This window comes from Megalobrama amblycephala, linkage group LG12 (assembly GCF_018812025.1).
Source record: "Megalobrama amblycephala isolate DHTTF-2021 linkage group LG12, ASM1881202v1, whole genome shotgun sequence".
NCBI classification, from domain to species: domain Eukaryota; kingdom Metazoa; phylum Chordata; class Actinopteri; order Cypriniformes; family Xenocyprididae; genus Megalobrama; species Megalobrama amblycephala.
Window position 1 is genome coordinate 33,942,582 of NC_063055.1, and position 14,966 is coordinate 33,957,547.

The 14,966-nt window shown below is 36.4% G+C and overlaps 1 protein-coding gene across 12 annotated transcripts in view; it reads left to right on the top strand.

The window, feature by feature from the left end:
- acot7 (acyl-CoA thioesterase 7) overlaps nucleotides 1–14,966 on the top strand; it is a 132,663-nt gene that overhangs the window by 18,065 nt on the left and 99,632 nt on the right. For 6 of the 12 annotated variants that reach the window (XM_048210787.1, XM_048210791.1, XM_048210784.1 and 3 more), the window contains 4 exons: nucleotides 1,426–1,517; nucleotides 3,998–4,112; nucleotides 4,565–4,579; nucleotides 4,741–4,827. In XM_048210787.1, coding sequence (XP_048066744.1) covers nucleotides 1,426–1,517; nucleotides 3,998–4,112; nucleotides 4,565–4,579; nucleotides 4,741–4,827 — 309 coding nt within the window. Of the gene's footprint in view, nucleotides 1–1,425; nucleotides 1,518–3,997; nucleotides 4,113–4,564; nucleotides 4,580–4,740; nucleotides 4,828–6,884; nucleotides 7,127–14,966 lie in introns of those variants that run through there. The other 6 variants (XM_048210792.1, XM_048210785.1, XM_048210790.1 and 3 more) reach the window with 3 other exon arrangements.

A 14,966-nucleotide genomic window follows, 5' to 3' on the forward strand; every position in this document is an offset into this window, starting at 1 on the left:
GAATCCCTGCATGGTTGTCATAGCAACCGGCTTGTCTGGATGACTTCAACAGAGTGTAAAATGCAAATGCTATTCCCAAAAGCAGTCTGTCAGAATTAATCCTCCTCTTTCTGCTGAATTGGTACAGTTCAGTCTTAAATTATTTGTTTTGTTTTCATAAAATGTAGAAGAAACAGCTTTCATTTATTAGTCTAATTGTATTGCAACCTTGCAACTTTTTTCAAAATTGGATATCAAAATTGACAGTGTCTACGGTCCCATGCCACTAACAGCCTAAGATTATGAATTGTTTTTATAGCATCCAGGCATTACTGAGAAAACAAAATGATTATGAATCTTAGTATTACTATCATTTCGAAATTTACTAACTTGAGAGGATTCCCTGCCAAAGCCTGATTGGGTGGACAAAAAATAATGGTAGTAGAAGAAATGTAAAATAGTAAAAAAAGTTGACACTTGAAACACTTGAAATTGCTCTTTGTGTGTGCTGTTTCTGTAAAATGATTTAAAAAATCCTTATCAGTTGTAAACATATGATTGGAAATTTAATGGTGAAAATGTGTAGGAGCCTTGATTCCAGGTTTTCTACTTAATATACAAAATTACTATTAATATACCCTAATACTGGTGTACTGCATTTTTATACATGTTTACACACTGAACACATACATACAGAACATATTCTGTTTTCTTACAACTGAAAGTATTTGTTTCATACATGTGAGGATTACTTTTTCTATACAGCATGCTTTGAAGGAAACAAAACTTTCAAAATCTCAAAATCTCAGAATGCAAATTAAATCCAGAATTTCCTTATGTTTGGTGTGTCATTATCACACTCATTGATAGTTTCATTAATTCAAGGTTTGCCATTCTGTGTGACGGCCTTAATTGTGTACTTATCTGCTCAAGCGCATGGTTTTCTTCTTGCAAATATCTCTCTTGTCTAATAAACACAGCCTACCCAAAATAGCCTCACTTGCTCTTTAGAGAGCAAACCAGCTTCACTATGAGATGCTAAAGTCTCCATGACAACACCATAAACTTATTCACAACGTATCAGTTTCCTTAGAGTTTGTTGGAAGACATGGTCTTTTCCGATGATTGAAAATATTTTCCAGTATATTTTGTAGCTGTATCTTTTTATGACCGTTTAGAAAAAATTCTCAGCAGCTCCTGTGCTTTTTGGAGAACCTCAGATGTAACAAACTTGTTACAATTACTATTGTGGGGACCTCCTAAAAGCCGGGGGCCACTAGAATTGTCACCATCTTTAGTCTCTCTAGTGACAGCCCTGCTTGCCATTACTATTTCTTTGTTTTATTTTACATTACTCTTTATGTGATAAATGCACTGAATATGAAGAGATTTTTGAGTTCATATTCACTTCTGATTATGCAGATATTATTTTTTTGCTTTTTGTAGGTACCAAAAAAGTGACCAACAAGGCAACACTGTGGTATGTCCCACTCTCCCTTCAAAATGTGGACAAAATCATTGAAGTTCCTCCTATTGAGGTAAGAGTCTATATATTAGTGAACACAGTGGGTCTCATTGGGTCGATCTGTGTACAAACGTTTTCATGAACAAATGATGATTCACCAAAAACTTTTGTACTAAAATGTATTCTAAATTTAAAAAAAAAGATGAAAAACTGAAACCCCCGAACGCAAAAACTTTGTGCAGCCTTAAAATCGCATTAAATCCTGTTATTTCATATCAACACGACTATAATTATATATATATATATTATATTATATTATATTATATTATATTATATTATATTATATTATATTATATACATTTTATACTTAAAATTCGCTGTTTGGATTTAAATACGCAAATGCTTAAAAGATTAGTTCACTTTAAAATTAAAATTACCCCAAGCTTTAATCATACTCAAGCCATCCTAGGTGTATATGACTTTCTTCATTCTGATGAACACAATCGGAATTATATTAATAAATATGCTGGCAGTATAATAGCAGTGAACAGGTCCAACGAGTATAAAGCTCAAGAAAGTGCATCCATCCAAAACAAAACATACTCCAAACAGCTCCGGGGGGTTAATAAAGGCCTTCTGAAGCGAAGAGATGCATTTGTGTAAGCAAAAAATATAGCAATTTAACAAGTTATGAAGTAAAATATCTAGCTTCCGCCTGACCACCTTCCATATTCAACTTAGGAAGAAAGCGTAACGGACATCGCGTTAGTTAAGCTTTTTTTGTAAGTTGAATACGGAAGTTGTAAGATTAGCATAAGCTTTTTGAACTGCGAGAGGCATTGCACTTTCTTCTTAAGTTGAATACGGAAGGCGGTCTGGTAGAAGCTAGATATTTTACTTTATAACTTGTTAAATATGGATATTTTACTTACACAAACACACCGGTTCACTTCAGAAGGCCTTTATTCCCCCCCGACCCCCCGGAGCCGTGTGAAATACGTTTTGCTTTGGATGGATGCACTTTCTTGAGCTTTATACTCGTACTGTTCACTGCCATTATAAAGCTTAGATGCGTCAGGGTATTTATTAATAAAACTTTGATTGTGTTCATCTGAAAGAAGTCAGTCATATACACCTAGGATGGCTTGAGGGTGAGTAAAGCTTGGGGTAATTTTCATTTTAAAGTGAACTAATCCTTTAAGTGTCTATGATTGGATCATTATTGCAGTGATAATTATGTTTCTAGCATGTTATATGATTGACAACAGTGCTTCTAACCCTAATAAGTGTGTGTATCTTATCATTTCTTAAACAACCATGTGGGAAGACATCATGGCCATATTCCAGGATGACAAGATTCATCAGACTCAAATTGTGAAAGTATGGTTGGGAGGGAGCGTCATTTTCACACATGAATTGGCTCCTCTAGAGTCCAGACTTTAAATTCATTGAAAGTCTTTGGGATGTGCTGGAGTAGACTTTACAGAGTGCTCAACTCTTGCATCTTACACGATCTTGACCAAAAATTGATGCAGCTCTTGATGCAAATAAATGTTGTGATGTTATTTCCATCAAGAGGTGCATCAATTTTTGGTCAAGATCTTGCCATATAACATGCTAGAAACATAATCACTGCAATAATGATCAGGTCATAGACTCTTAAGCATTTGCCTATTTAAATCCAAACAGCAATTTTGGTCCCACTTTATATTAGGTGGCCTTAATTACTATGTACTTACATGAAAAAATAAGTACAATGTACTTATTGGGTTCATATTGAATTGCAAAACACTTTTGCTGCTAACGAGGTGGGATACGGGTAAGGTTAGGGAAAGCTTTGGTGGTATGGGTAGGTTTAAGGGTAGGGGTAAGGTGTAAGGGATGGGTCAACAGTGTAATTATAAATGTAATTACAGAAATTAATTACAGATGTAATTACATGCAGGTGTTTTTAAAATATAAGTACAATGTAAAAACAGGTATGTACACAATAAGCGCATTATATCAAATTATTAATTTAAATGTAAGTACATAGTAGTTATTTTTTTGGCCCGGCAGTGTATTATAAAATTATTAAATAAATGAATAAATTATAGGCCTACAATTTAATTTCATCCGTCTGCAGAGAGGGACGAAAGGCTGTAAAGGAAAGGTGGTGTTGAAAGCCCTTAAATGGAAATGGTCTGGGTGTGTTTTATGCAAATGTCTAACCTTGTGTATGCGGCCACTCATTTAGAATACTCCAAATTCACTAGAATGAGTTTAAGAAAAATTCATGTGCATACGCATGTGTTGTGAATTAGGCAGAGATTTTTCGTGAGAAGTTCTGTGCGTACAAATACGAAATAATCCACACAATTATTAGTAAATGAGACCCATTGTATCTTCTCCAAGGAGTGACATTAAAACATGCATTTTGTACCAATTCAAATTTCAATATTTATAGATATTTTTTTTTATTATTGTCACTGTTCACATATTTTCAAGTACAAATCAGACATTACTCAAATGTGAAAGGTTTTGCCAAATAATTATTGTTTTTGTCCATTGCAGTACTCCAGCTCAGAGCAGGAAGAAGCAGGAAAAAAGAGATATGAGGCTCAGAAATTAGAGCGATTAGAGACCAAAGAGAGGAATGGTGAGATCCTCATGTCTGTCTCTCTTCCAGGTAACACTTCCTCCTTCATGTCATTACACATCCTTACCCTTATTGAACTCATGTGTTTGATGTATTAGTGTAGACATGGATTGACCCCATCCGGGTCAGTATATAGCAGATGTGAAACATGTACCTTGCAAAAAGCACTGGCAATAACATGATACAATAATACCATAACAGGTGGTAATACCATGGTATTTTGATACCATAATATTGAATGATTGGAATACACATTTACTATGGTATCTTAAATGGTACCATAGTACCATGGTCTGTATATTCAAAAACATGTTATTACTATATGTCCAACAAACATCATAATTCCTTAACCGTGATTAATATTTTTGGTGGTGATATTTTGATTGTTCTGCTTGTTGGACATTTGATCTATCACTAAGAGTTCTATGAATAGAGTCTCATCTTGACATCATTTTATGTTATTTTGCTCTGATGCTGCACAGATAGACAGACAAAAGGTATGTATAATTTTTTGTTAATGTTAAATAATACATCCAGGAGTATGTACGTATGTATCTATTTAATGTCTCAGGTAAATAATTTTTTCTTTTATTTGCAGATCTTTATATTAAATTATACTCATATAATATTATTTTCTCCTTTTTCTCTTCTTCCTTAGAGCCTTACACTGTTGCATTTAGTCAGTCAAGTCTGATCCACCTCATTGGCCCATCTGACTGCACGATGCATGGCTTTGTACATGGAGGTAATAAATTTAACAAATCTTTTATGATTATTACTACACTTTATTAATTCTATTCAAATGGTTTTTAAATAGTTCTGACAAAACTGTTTAGTGCTGTCTTAAAAACATGCTAACATTAGACTCTGCTTGCCATGTATGGGTGACCCTTAATGAAGTTGCTTCCCATGACAAGAATTTCAAACCGGTCACTTGTGAGGTTCTATTTTAGTTAGAAAGCTGGCATCTTGTTTTTCAATCCCAGATTTGTCCGGTAGTAATTAGAATTAAAACATGGCAACCATGTATCAACGAAAATTTACGAATGCATATGGGTCATATTGAACAGAACTTATTGACTAGTTGACTAGTTGTAATGCTTGAGAAACTATTGGTAATTCAGTGTTTCTGTAAAAAAAAACTAATAATACTAACAAAATTCTATTGCTACTAATGCTACTAATGTTAATATACAACATGCTAAGATCTGTCAGATCTGTTGTGTTTATGAATTTTAATCATATTATCTGCATTAATTTGAACTGACTGGCTGAAATCAAAACATGGATGGTGACAGGTGAGCACTGGCCAATGTGATTGCTGCTTGTGCATTAATTATGCCAGCTTCTGAAAAGCATAGCCAGCATTGGCTTCTGCTTGGTCTTAAAAACTTTGTTTTATGCTGAAGGCTAAAATAATTTTGTTATTTTGCCAAAAAGAAAAAAAAGGAATTTAGCATGTCATTCTACGCGTGACTCTCTCTCTCTCTTTGCATTTGAGGACAAAAAATAATCTTTTTTTTTTTTTTGTTGAGCGACCCATCACTAACACTCAATCAGCTCGTGTAGGTGGTCATAGGATAAAATACGCAGTGAAAATATATGTTCTAAACGTGTTCTTATCCTCTAATACAATCATTTGCGAGTGAAATCAAATAATTTTTTTAGCCAGTGGCTAATGACAGACATTATTTAGAAGCCCAGAACAAAATTTAGTCATATTTACTTGCAATGTAGAGGGTTGGCTGTAACCACCACCACCTCATTTATACATGCATGACAAGAAGTCAACTCACTGACCTGAATGAGTTACATAAACACAAGAACATCAGCAGCACAATCCATGTAAAAGCCGTAACAGGGAACATTTGACACACACAGTTGAATCTTAACCTTAATTTTATACTTTTAAAATGTCTCCTACCAGACATTTGTATTTTATTATTTATTTATTTATTTTATGCTTGGCTCAAGCCTGAAAATTGAGGTTTTAAAACTGGTATGCCATGTGTACACAGACACACACACACACACACACACACACACACACACACACACACACACACACACACACACAGAATATTAGTGAGGACATTGTTTTGACTGATTTATAAGCCTTTTTAACTAGTAAAGACTAGTAAAATGTCCTCACAAGTCGGTTGTCATATTATTTCACTATACAAGTGAGGATATTTGGCCCTCAGAATTATAGCCAAACCTGTACACACAGAAACACACACACATTGTAGTTATTACATGTTTGCAAGAAGGAAGAGAGGATAAAAGTAAAAGGAGTAGTGGTGCATCAATAATTTGAGAAAGGGAAAGCAGAACAAGAAATGGGAGGATGTCAGAAAATGAGAAAATCATTTCATATCTTGTCACAATTATTGATATAATAACTTGCATGAATGTTGCATGCATTCATGTCAAAGCATGTCTAGTGATTAGTCAAATTTTTGTCACATTTCCATTTGATGTTTACACAGTTTCTGGGTTAATTGAAAATATTAAAACTATTAAAATATAATTTTTGTATATTATTTATAGTAACAGAATTTAGCATTTATTTAAAGGGGCTCTATGTAAGATTTTTACTCTAATAAAGCATAAAAATACCCTAATATGTTTCCAGATATTTAGGAAACATGCAATGTTCACCTACTTGTTTCTCAGAAAAACAATGTTACAGCCAGATATTCTACTTTGAAAATGTGCGTTCCTTGTCGGAATGTCTGTTTTTGTTTTGGGCTGTGCAAAATGGTGTGCTGCAGTTTATCCAATAGTATTTCAACATCACAGGTTGCCAGTTGGCGGAAAACACTGTGTATTGCAGCCATGGAAACCAGCAAACAAACTGGGTCAGAGAATCAGGCAATAGAGGGTATGTATCGACATCACTTTCCCGCCGAAAGCGCGCTCCCTCAGTTGGACTGAGTGGCAAAAGAATCTCCTGCGTACTGGATTTAACAGGGGAAACTGCGAAAACACGAGTAAAACTAATGAATTACACTAAAGGTTGGAATTGAATGTGTTCCTTACAATTTGTCAAATAAACCTAATCAATGGATATTAACATGCAGCCAGGAATCGTGTTTCCTGACATTTATATGTGCCTGATTTAGACGGCGAGGAGATACATAAAGCAAATCTGCCAGTGAATATTTTATATAACTACAATATAGGTAGGTTTAAATCCGCGTAATCTCTTATATCAATGTTATATCGTCATATTGTCCAGCCCTAAAACATATATAGTTTTTTAGTATAGTTTTTGTCCATGTTGTCCATGGAAAATATTTAATTGATGAGATGTCAACATAATATATAACAATACAATATATACGGTATGATTTTACCTCAAAATCCAACAATTTGACACAAAATGATAACTGCAAATCCATGTTTCTCTGCTGGAGTCCAGCTGTTTCTGTGAATTGCAGTGATCCATTTGCTTTTTTCCCTGTTGCTTTCTGCAGTTTTTAAATATATACCTCAGGGTTTGTGTCAAAGCTATTTGTACAGTTAGACACAAAGCTCTTTCCCGTTTTGGATGTGTTTTGTGTGTTTTTCGCGACATTCACGCTGAAAACCAATGCTGCCGCTCAGTCTTTTGCCACTCAGTGGGCGTGACCGCAGTTGTAACGGTCGATGGTGACGTCACGTGCATACCCTCTATACGAATCTGACGTCACGCCGCATTGAGTTCTGGGTAACTTCTTTGTTTATCCGCCATCTTGACAGGATCGTGCAGCCTTTCCGTTATTGAGTTTAGTGCAGTAATTTGTTTTCTGTCATGATTGTGAAAAATGTCACCATTGTATGTCATTAATGCTGCATCGATAATTGTGATAGTAACTCAGATCATCGTTCTGAGAGAAAACAAGACAGTGAAAAACGTTTTTTTTTTTTGTGTAAAAACACCAAGGGAAGCAGGTCGAGGAGATGACGAGAAGACGCCGGATGGCAAATCTTTTCATAATTGCACTGATTAAACCCACTGCTTATCACTCAATAAAAGAATCACATTGCTAAGTGTTTTTGAACGTTTTGATTTAGGTTGGTTTAATAATTAACATTACCTTTGCAAGTCTGACTCTCACTGCGCTCGTGAATAAGCAGAACTTGACTGGGACATTCAAATGCTTAACAGGAAAAACTTCATGTGACAAACAAACAATTCTGTACATATTTATTAAAGCATACTGTGATATGCTTTAATAAATAGAGATATGCAAATGAGCCCAAAATATGAACGCAACACGTTTATATCTTAAACGGTTTCCTCTCATGTCCTCTCAAGAAAACGCTTAATGCACTTAGACTGATATTAAAGATACCAAATTCTATTTCCAAATAAAGCACATGCAGAAAAACGGATGAGACCAAAATATAAACTTTCAGTATTACTTAAAATGTAAGCATTTTATACATTTTCTTCATAACGGTTTTATAAAGGTAGGAAATTGCTTAGTGTGGTTGTCATTTGTTAAAATAAATATAAAAATACAGTGTGTTCGTGTCCGTCTGTCCGCTGAATTTGACCCATAATCTCTGATTCTCCTCATCTGTGATCATGGAAAAGGGGAATTACAATGACAAGTTGTAGGCCTACTCAATATGCTCGTTTAAGCATCATTTAAACGTTTCCAACAAATAAATGAATCGACTTTTCTCAGTGTGTTGATCACATAGATTTATTTGGATATTCATACGATGGCTGAAGCAGCGGTGAGCTTCCAGTGTGCGACACGGTAAACAGATCAACATTGTAAACGAAATTCTACAAAACTTCAGTGAAAAAAATAAAAATAAATAAAATTATCATGCGATGCGATAAAATAGCTTCTATTCCCTGCAAACGATACCATTAAAAATGTTAACGTTCCACTTAATGGCAGAAACAAAACAAAAGGTAAGCAAGAATCCGTATTAATTTCAGTACGAGTAATAGAGGGCGATCCTGTCAAAATGGCGGAGCCGCCCCGGCATGCAACGAGGCGTGACGTTGGTTCGTATTCTCTATAACGTCAGCTGTGCGTTCCCGCCAGTGTTGCCAGACGTACGATAATTATCGTATTTGTACGATAATTTTGACCTCTGTACGATGTACGCTCAATAATGAAAAAAATCCCATAATGTACGATAATTTCAGTATTTTGTGACACTTCAAATGATGGTCGTTATAATCGGTTCATTGATCTAGCTGTGTGAATCCTCAACGTCATGATTGTAAGGAGAACGTGAACTTTGTTAGGCATGTCATCTCATGTTACGTCTTCTCGGCCAATAATCGTGGAGAATGACTCTCTCAGGAGCAGGGACATGCACAGACATTTTGGGGGGCAGGGGCTCAAGTGGAAAAAAGGGCACTTCTCATAATTGTTTATTTAAAAAATAATGAACCCTTAAATATATTAAGACAACTTTGACTTCCCTTACACTCACGCAATTGTTTTATACTCCACAGATTTCTACAAAATAATTAGTTCACACAGAGACCATGGTCTTTAGTATTCACTAGGTTTATCACAAGAGAAGGCAACAGCAACTATTTTCAAGTAGCTATATAGAATAAATGACTGCACCAAGGAGAAGGACATAGTTTCACTAATAATTTGTTTATTTTGCACAAATCAATAAATCATTTAAATTTTTTTGGTGTTATTTATTGGAATATTTCTTTCATGAAGTGGACAATTTTAAGATTGTGGTCCATTTTTGCTTCCATGTCTTTTACTCTAATGGAAAGAAAACTTTTAACCCTAACCCTACACATTTAGATGGAGTTTGTTTTAAGCCTACTACCCTCCGTCTGTTTGCATCTGTAGATTTCTATTTCTAAAATTTTTTTTTCCCTGAACTGTTAATACATTATATATTATAAGAAATGCCTGCAGAGGGCGCCAAAAGCCTGCTGATTTGTGTTGTTACACAGCACAGCACGATCAAATCCACGATCAAAGCCAACCACCATAATTAAAAATATATTATTAGTTAAATGATAATATTCGGCCACTTCTTTGTGATAGAAATGCTACAGCCACTGTTATTTCTTCAACAAGAATATGTGGACATCAAACATGCAAAGACAGAGTGAGGGTTTAAACTTTTATTGATGTATTATCCTGTGTAAGCATAGATTTAAGAATAGCATTATGTAGCTAATGCTGTATTATGATTTTTAAATAGTTTTAATAAACCATGCATCCTTAGAAAACTGTCTAATAATGTGGATGTGCGTCCATGGAATGCTCCTCTTCTGGCATTGACAGCCCAACGACATCTTTACCATGGTTCAAAATAATTTAAATTATAATATGACATAAATTTCATTAGTATCAAATCAGGCAGATGTGTTGATGGTGGTCAAACTATTAATGCAGCGTTAAATGTATAAATAACCCTTAAATAGCCAAAACTTTCAGGTTTGCGAACATAGCCTACCTGAAATAAATGCACGGGATGCATCCATCTAGGGCTTTTTTCTTTTTCGTTTCTCATCGCCAGACAGCAGTTGCATTATCGCGGGAATAGTTGTTACAAGTTTACAGCCAGCAGCAAACTCGAGGTGAGGTGAGGTGGGGTGTGGCGCGCGTGCGTGCGTGCATACTTTCGGGCATGAATGGTGTGTCGGGGCATCTGAACTCGACAAAGCGACCTGATATAATATTTTTTTTTTTTCAGTAAATATATTTGTTTGACAGTGAAGCTGTGCGCAAACAGGAATATATATTCATTTATTATTAAAAAAAAAAAAAAAAGCACCCCAGAAAAAAGGGCACTTTCTCTCGAGGAAGAAAAGGGGCAGGTAGTGATGACCGTCTGACACCGATGCTCCGACACAAGCTTCGAACTCGGAGCAGCATTTTTCTTGAACTACTGCTTCGGAGCTTGCTTTGGTGCGGAAAAACACACGTGACCGATGACGTCCGAAGCAGCAACTGCTTCAGTTCTCTAAGTGAATCACGTGAGTGGTTCAGACCAGTCGATACTGCTTCGCATCGCGAGAGGCTTCATGACGCGAGACTTTGCTGCGCGCACGCTTCAGCAGCTTTTTAGGTGCGTAATAGGACTATATAGACACCCAAAATGATGCACAAGATGTGGGTTTGTTGTATTAGGAGTTTGCATAGTTGTTATTATCACTGCATTGTTTGATCATCATCATGGAGCCAGCTAGGAAGAGAACCTGTTCTCCAATGTGGGAACATTTTTATCTGATCAGTCCTAATAAGGTGCTTTATTATACCTTGGTTATCCTACTGCACCTGGCTTATTTATTTTGTGGCTGGTTTATTTACATCATTCACACAAACCCTAGTTACACTTATACAGACATTATATTGCTATCTACAATTTCGCCACTAGATGTCACTGAAACGAAGCTTTGAATGAATGAACCCATTTTCAAAACAATTGATGAAGTGGTTCAATACTGATTCGTTGCTTCATTTGGACATCACTAGGGGCAGGTGCTCAAGCCCCTTTTTTGTCTATGTGTGCACGTGCCTGCTCAGGAGCACAAGTTAACGTTCCTGCCGCGGCGCTTAGGTCAGTTGTTTCTCACTAAGGTACGGCTAATTATTTATGTATTGTGGTAATTTGCAGGTCATGTCAAAAAGTTGGTCTATAGATAAATAGCTGTATTCTATACGTTTGACTCGTCATGTCACCTTTATTTATTTATACAGCGCTTTTTTACAATGCAGAGTGTGTCAAAGTATAGCTTTACAGAGATAGAGGGAACATAATTTTGGTTGTACAGCAGCTAAAATAGTGTGATTGTCCAGTTTTACTTAGTTCAGTATTAATTATTTCCGTTATAAAAATTAGTTATTAATTTAGTTCATTTACCTATACTAAAAAGTCATGCACGATAATTTTCTTCCAAATACGATCATTTTGAGCTTCTGGTACGATAATCGGACATTTCCAATCTGGCAACACTGGTTCCCGCTCTCTTCTCTGTCACGGCGAAGTGACACACCGGCGCGGGCGCCTCCTTTCTCTCACTCGTCTCATTCGCTCCGGTTAAGTAGTGCTTGTATTGCGCATACATTTTAGTCATTCCCGCAGGTCTTATGGCGGCATTTTAATGCCATTAATGACCGAGCGCACAATTGATGCTTGCGCGCGCAGTAAATCACTTCCGCGAGAGGATAACAGATCTGCACCAGTGCCCAAGGAAGTCGACCGGAAGTTGAAGTCGGCCGCGTGCCGCCATCTTGTAGCAGAACTTCACTTGCATTAGCATCCCATTGACTCCCATTCATTTTGGCGTCACTTTGACAGCTAATAACTTTACATCTGAGGCATTTAAAGACTCCATTTGTCCATTATTTATTTCTAAAGATACACGACAATGTATAAAGGGCTCCATTACCTTTTATGTTACATTATGGCCCCGTAGAAACAGTTTTTGTAAAAATAGGCTAACGATTGCGTCATAACCACTCGACTCTCTGTCGCACAGTAGAGAAATTACCGTACAGACAGGAGGAGAAGCTCGCAGGCAATAGTATGCATTAACTTAATATGGCGTACTGGCGTTACATTTTAAAATACTATACAAACTAATTAATCAGAATACTTACTCCTGCTCACTCACGCCAAAGAACTCACCGCTCAAGCTCGCCGTCTCTGCAAGATTAACGATGGCAGTTTGCACGCACAGCTACTAGAAGATTTACATCTGTCAGACAGGTTGCTGACGTCATCAAGCTTAGTTTGAGTCTGCGCGTCAGAAACGGAAGTGCTAAAAATCGCTAAAAATGGGCTTCACTTGTCTCAATTGAGTTCCAATGGGGTCGCTGTGTCCATTTCTTTTACTGTCTATGATCTGCACGCGAGGAAACGGGAGCCCGCAAGCTCATTTTAAACCCGCGCGCGCGCATGACATCTCCTCTGCGCGCAGATCAAGCCCTCGCGTGCTCGGACAAGATTCGCAGCACGCGCGTCATCATTCCCCACACTTGCGCTCAATCTTCTATTTCGCTCACGCGAACACTTTTGATTTTTGTCAGTCGTGGGGCGGGACTTTACTTATTTCAGTGTAACCTTAAATGTCATTGGTCAATTCAGTTTTTCCAGAAGTCTGTTTTGATTGGACGCCTGTTGTAAAATGATTAGACATGGCTTGGACCAGATGAAAAAAATACTATAGTAATTTATAGTAAATACTATAGTGTTTTTGAACCATAGTATAGTATAGTACTTTTATTTGCTGTGGTAATTCGATAGTTGTTGAGGGTAATATAAACAAATTACCCAAATACTATAGTTTTCTACAACTATAGGGTATATTACTACAATATACACTAGAGTTTACTGTAGTAAAAACTAAAGTAGCCTATACAGTATTTATTACAGTTTATCAGTTCATCATAGTTAATACACTGTATACTGAAGCATTCATTAACAAAGTGTTGTAAATAGTATAATGTATACAGTATACTACACTTTACTATAGTATGGTCCAAAACACTATAGTATTTACTAGTATTATGCAAGTGAGTTAAACTTTATTTATTGACTGATTGACTGCATTATTATTATTATATGTCCTTATTAGATACTATATTAACTTGATTTATTATTTTTATGGAGCTGTAGCTGCTGGGGAAAAATGAGAACACATAGTAGTTCACCGCTACATTATCATTATACTTCCACTAAACAGTATCTGTTTACCCATGATAGTATACAAAAACAACAACAAAAAAAACGAAATATGTCTTAGATATAAAGATTTCTAAATTGGGTTTCGGGGGTATGATCATTCATACTGTGTACTGTATCTTAACTTTAACTGCAACCTTTCAACAGAGTGAAATGCTGAAACCATTTTATACTGTATTTAATGGAAAATATATTAACCTGATAATATATTAAACTGACAAAGAATGATAACAAAAAGCTTACACAACAACTCTTGCTGATTGAACAAGTGATGTATCTTTCATCCAAAGCCACATGAAGCAATTCTGGATTTAGAATCATAGTTACAACTATTTAATTGACACTTTTGACATTTCTGTAGTTCTCAGAACTGATATAATTTTGGCTGGGTAAACAGATACTGTTTAGTGGAAGTATAGTGGTAATGTAGCGGTGAACTACAGCAAATATAATATGTGTTCTCTTATTTCCCCAGCAGCTACAGCTCCATAAAAATAATAATAAATCAAGTTAATGTATATGGTAGGCCATATTATAATAATAATAATGCAATCAATCAGTTAATAAATAAAGTTTAACTCACTTGCATCTGGTCCATTGATGAAGCCATGTCTAATCGTTTTACAACAGACGTCCAATCAAAACAGACTTCTGGAAAAAACTGAATTGACCAATGACATTTGAGCTTACACTGAAATAAGTAAAGTCCCGCCCCACGACTGACAAAAATCAAAAGTGTTCGCGCGAGCGAAATAGAAGATTGAGCGCGAGTGTGGGGAATGATGACGCGCGTGCTGCGAATCTTGTCCGAGCACGCGAGGGCTTGATCTGCGCGCAGAGGAGATGTCATGCGCGCGCGCGGGTTTAAAATGAGCTTGCGGGCTCCCGTTTCCTCGCGTGCAGATCTGTTATCCTCTCGCGGAAGTGATTTACTGCGCGCAAGCATCAATTGTGCGCTCGGTCATTAATGGCATTAAAATGCCGCCATAAGGTCTCGCGCTCACACCGAAAGCGCGCGCACTACTGATCTATATTAGATAAACAGAGACAGAAATCAAACAGAGTCACAAGTACCATAAGCGCCTTCCTGCGCTTAAACTGTCAAATACATACAAAAGTATGTAAAAACGAGCGGCACAGGCAATCTTGGCGAGTACACAGATAAACACTCTCGTTACTCACTCACTCATCATTATAGCTAAG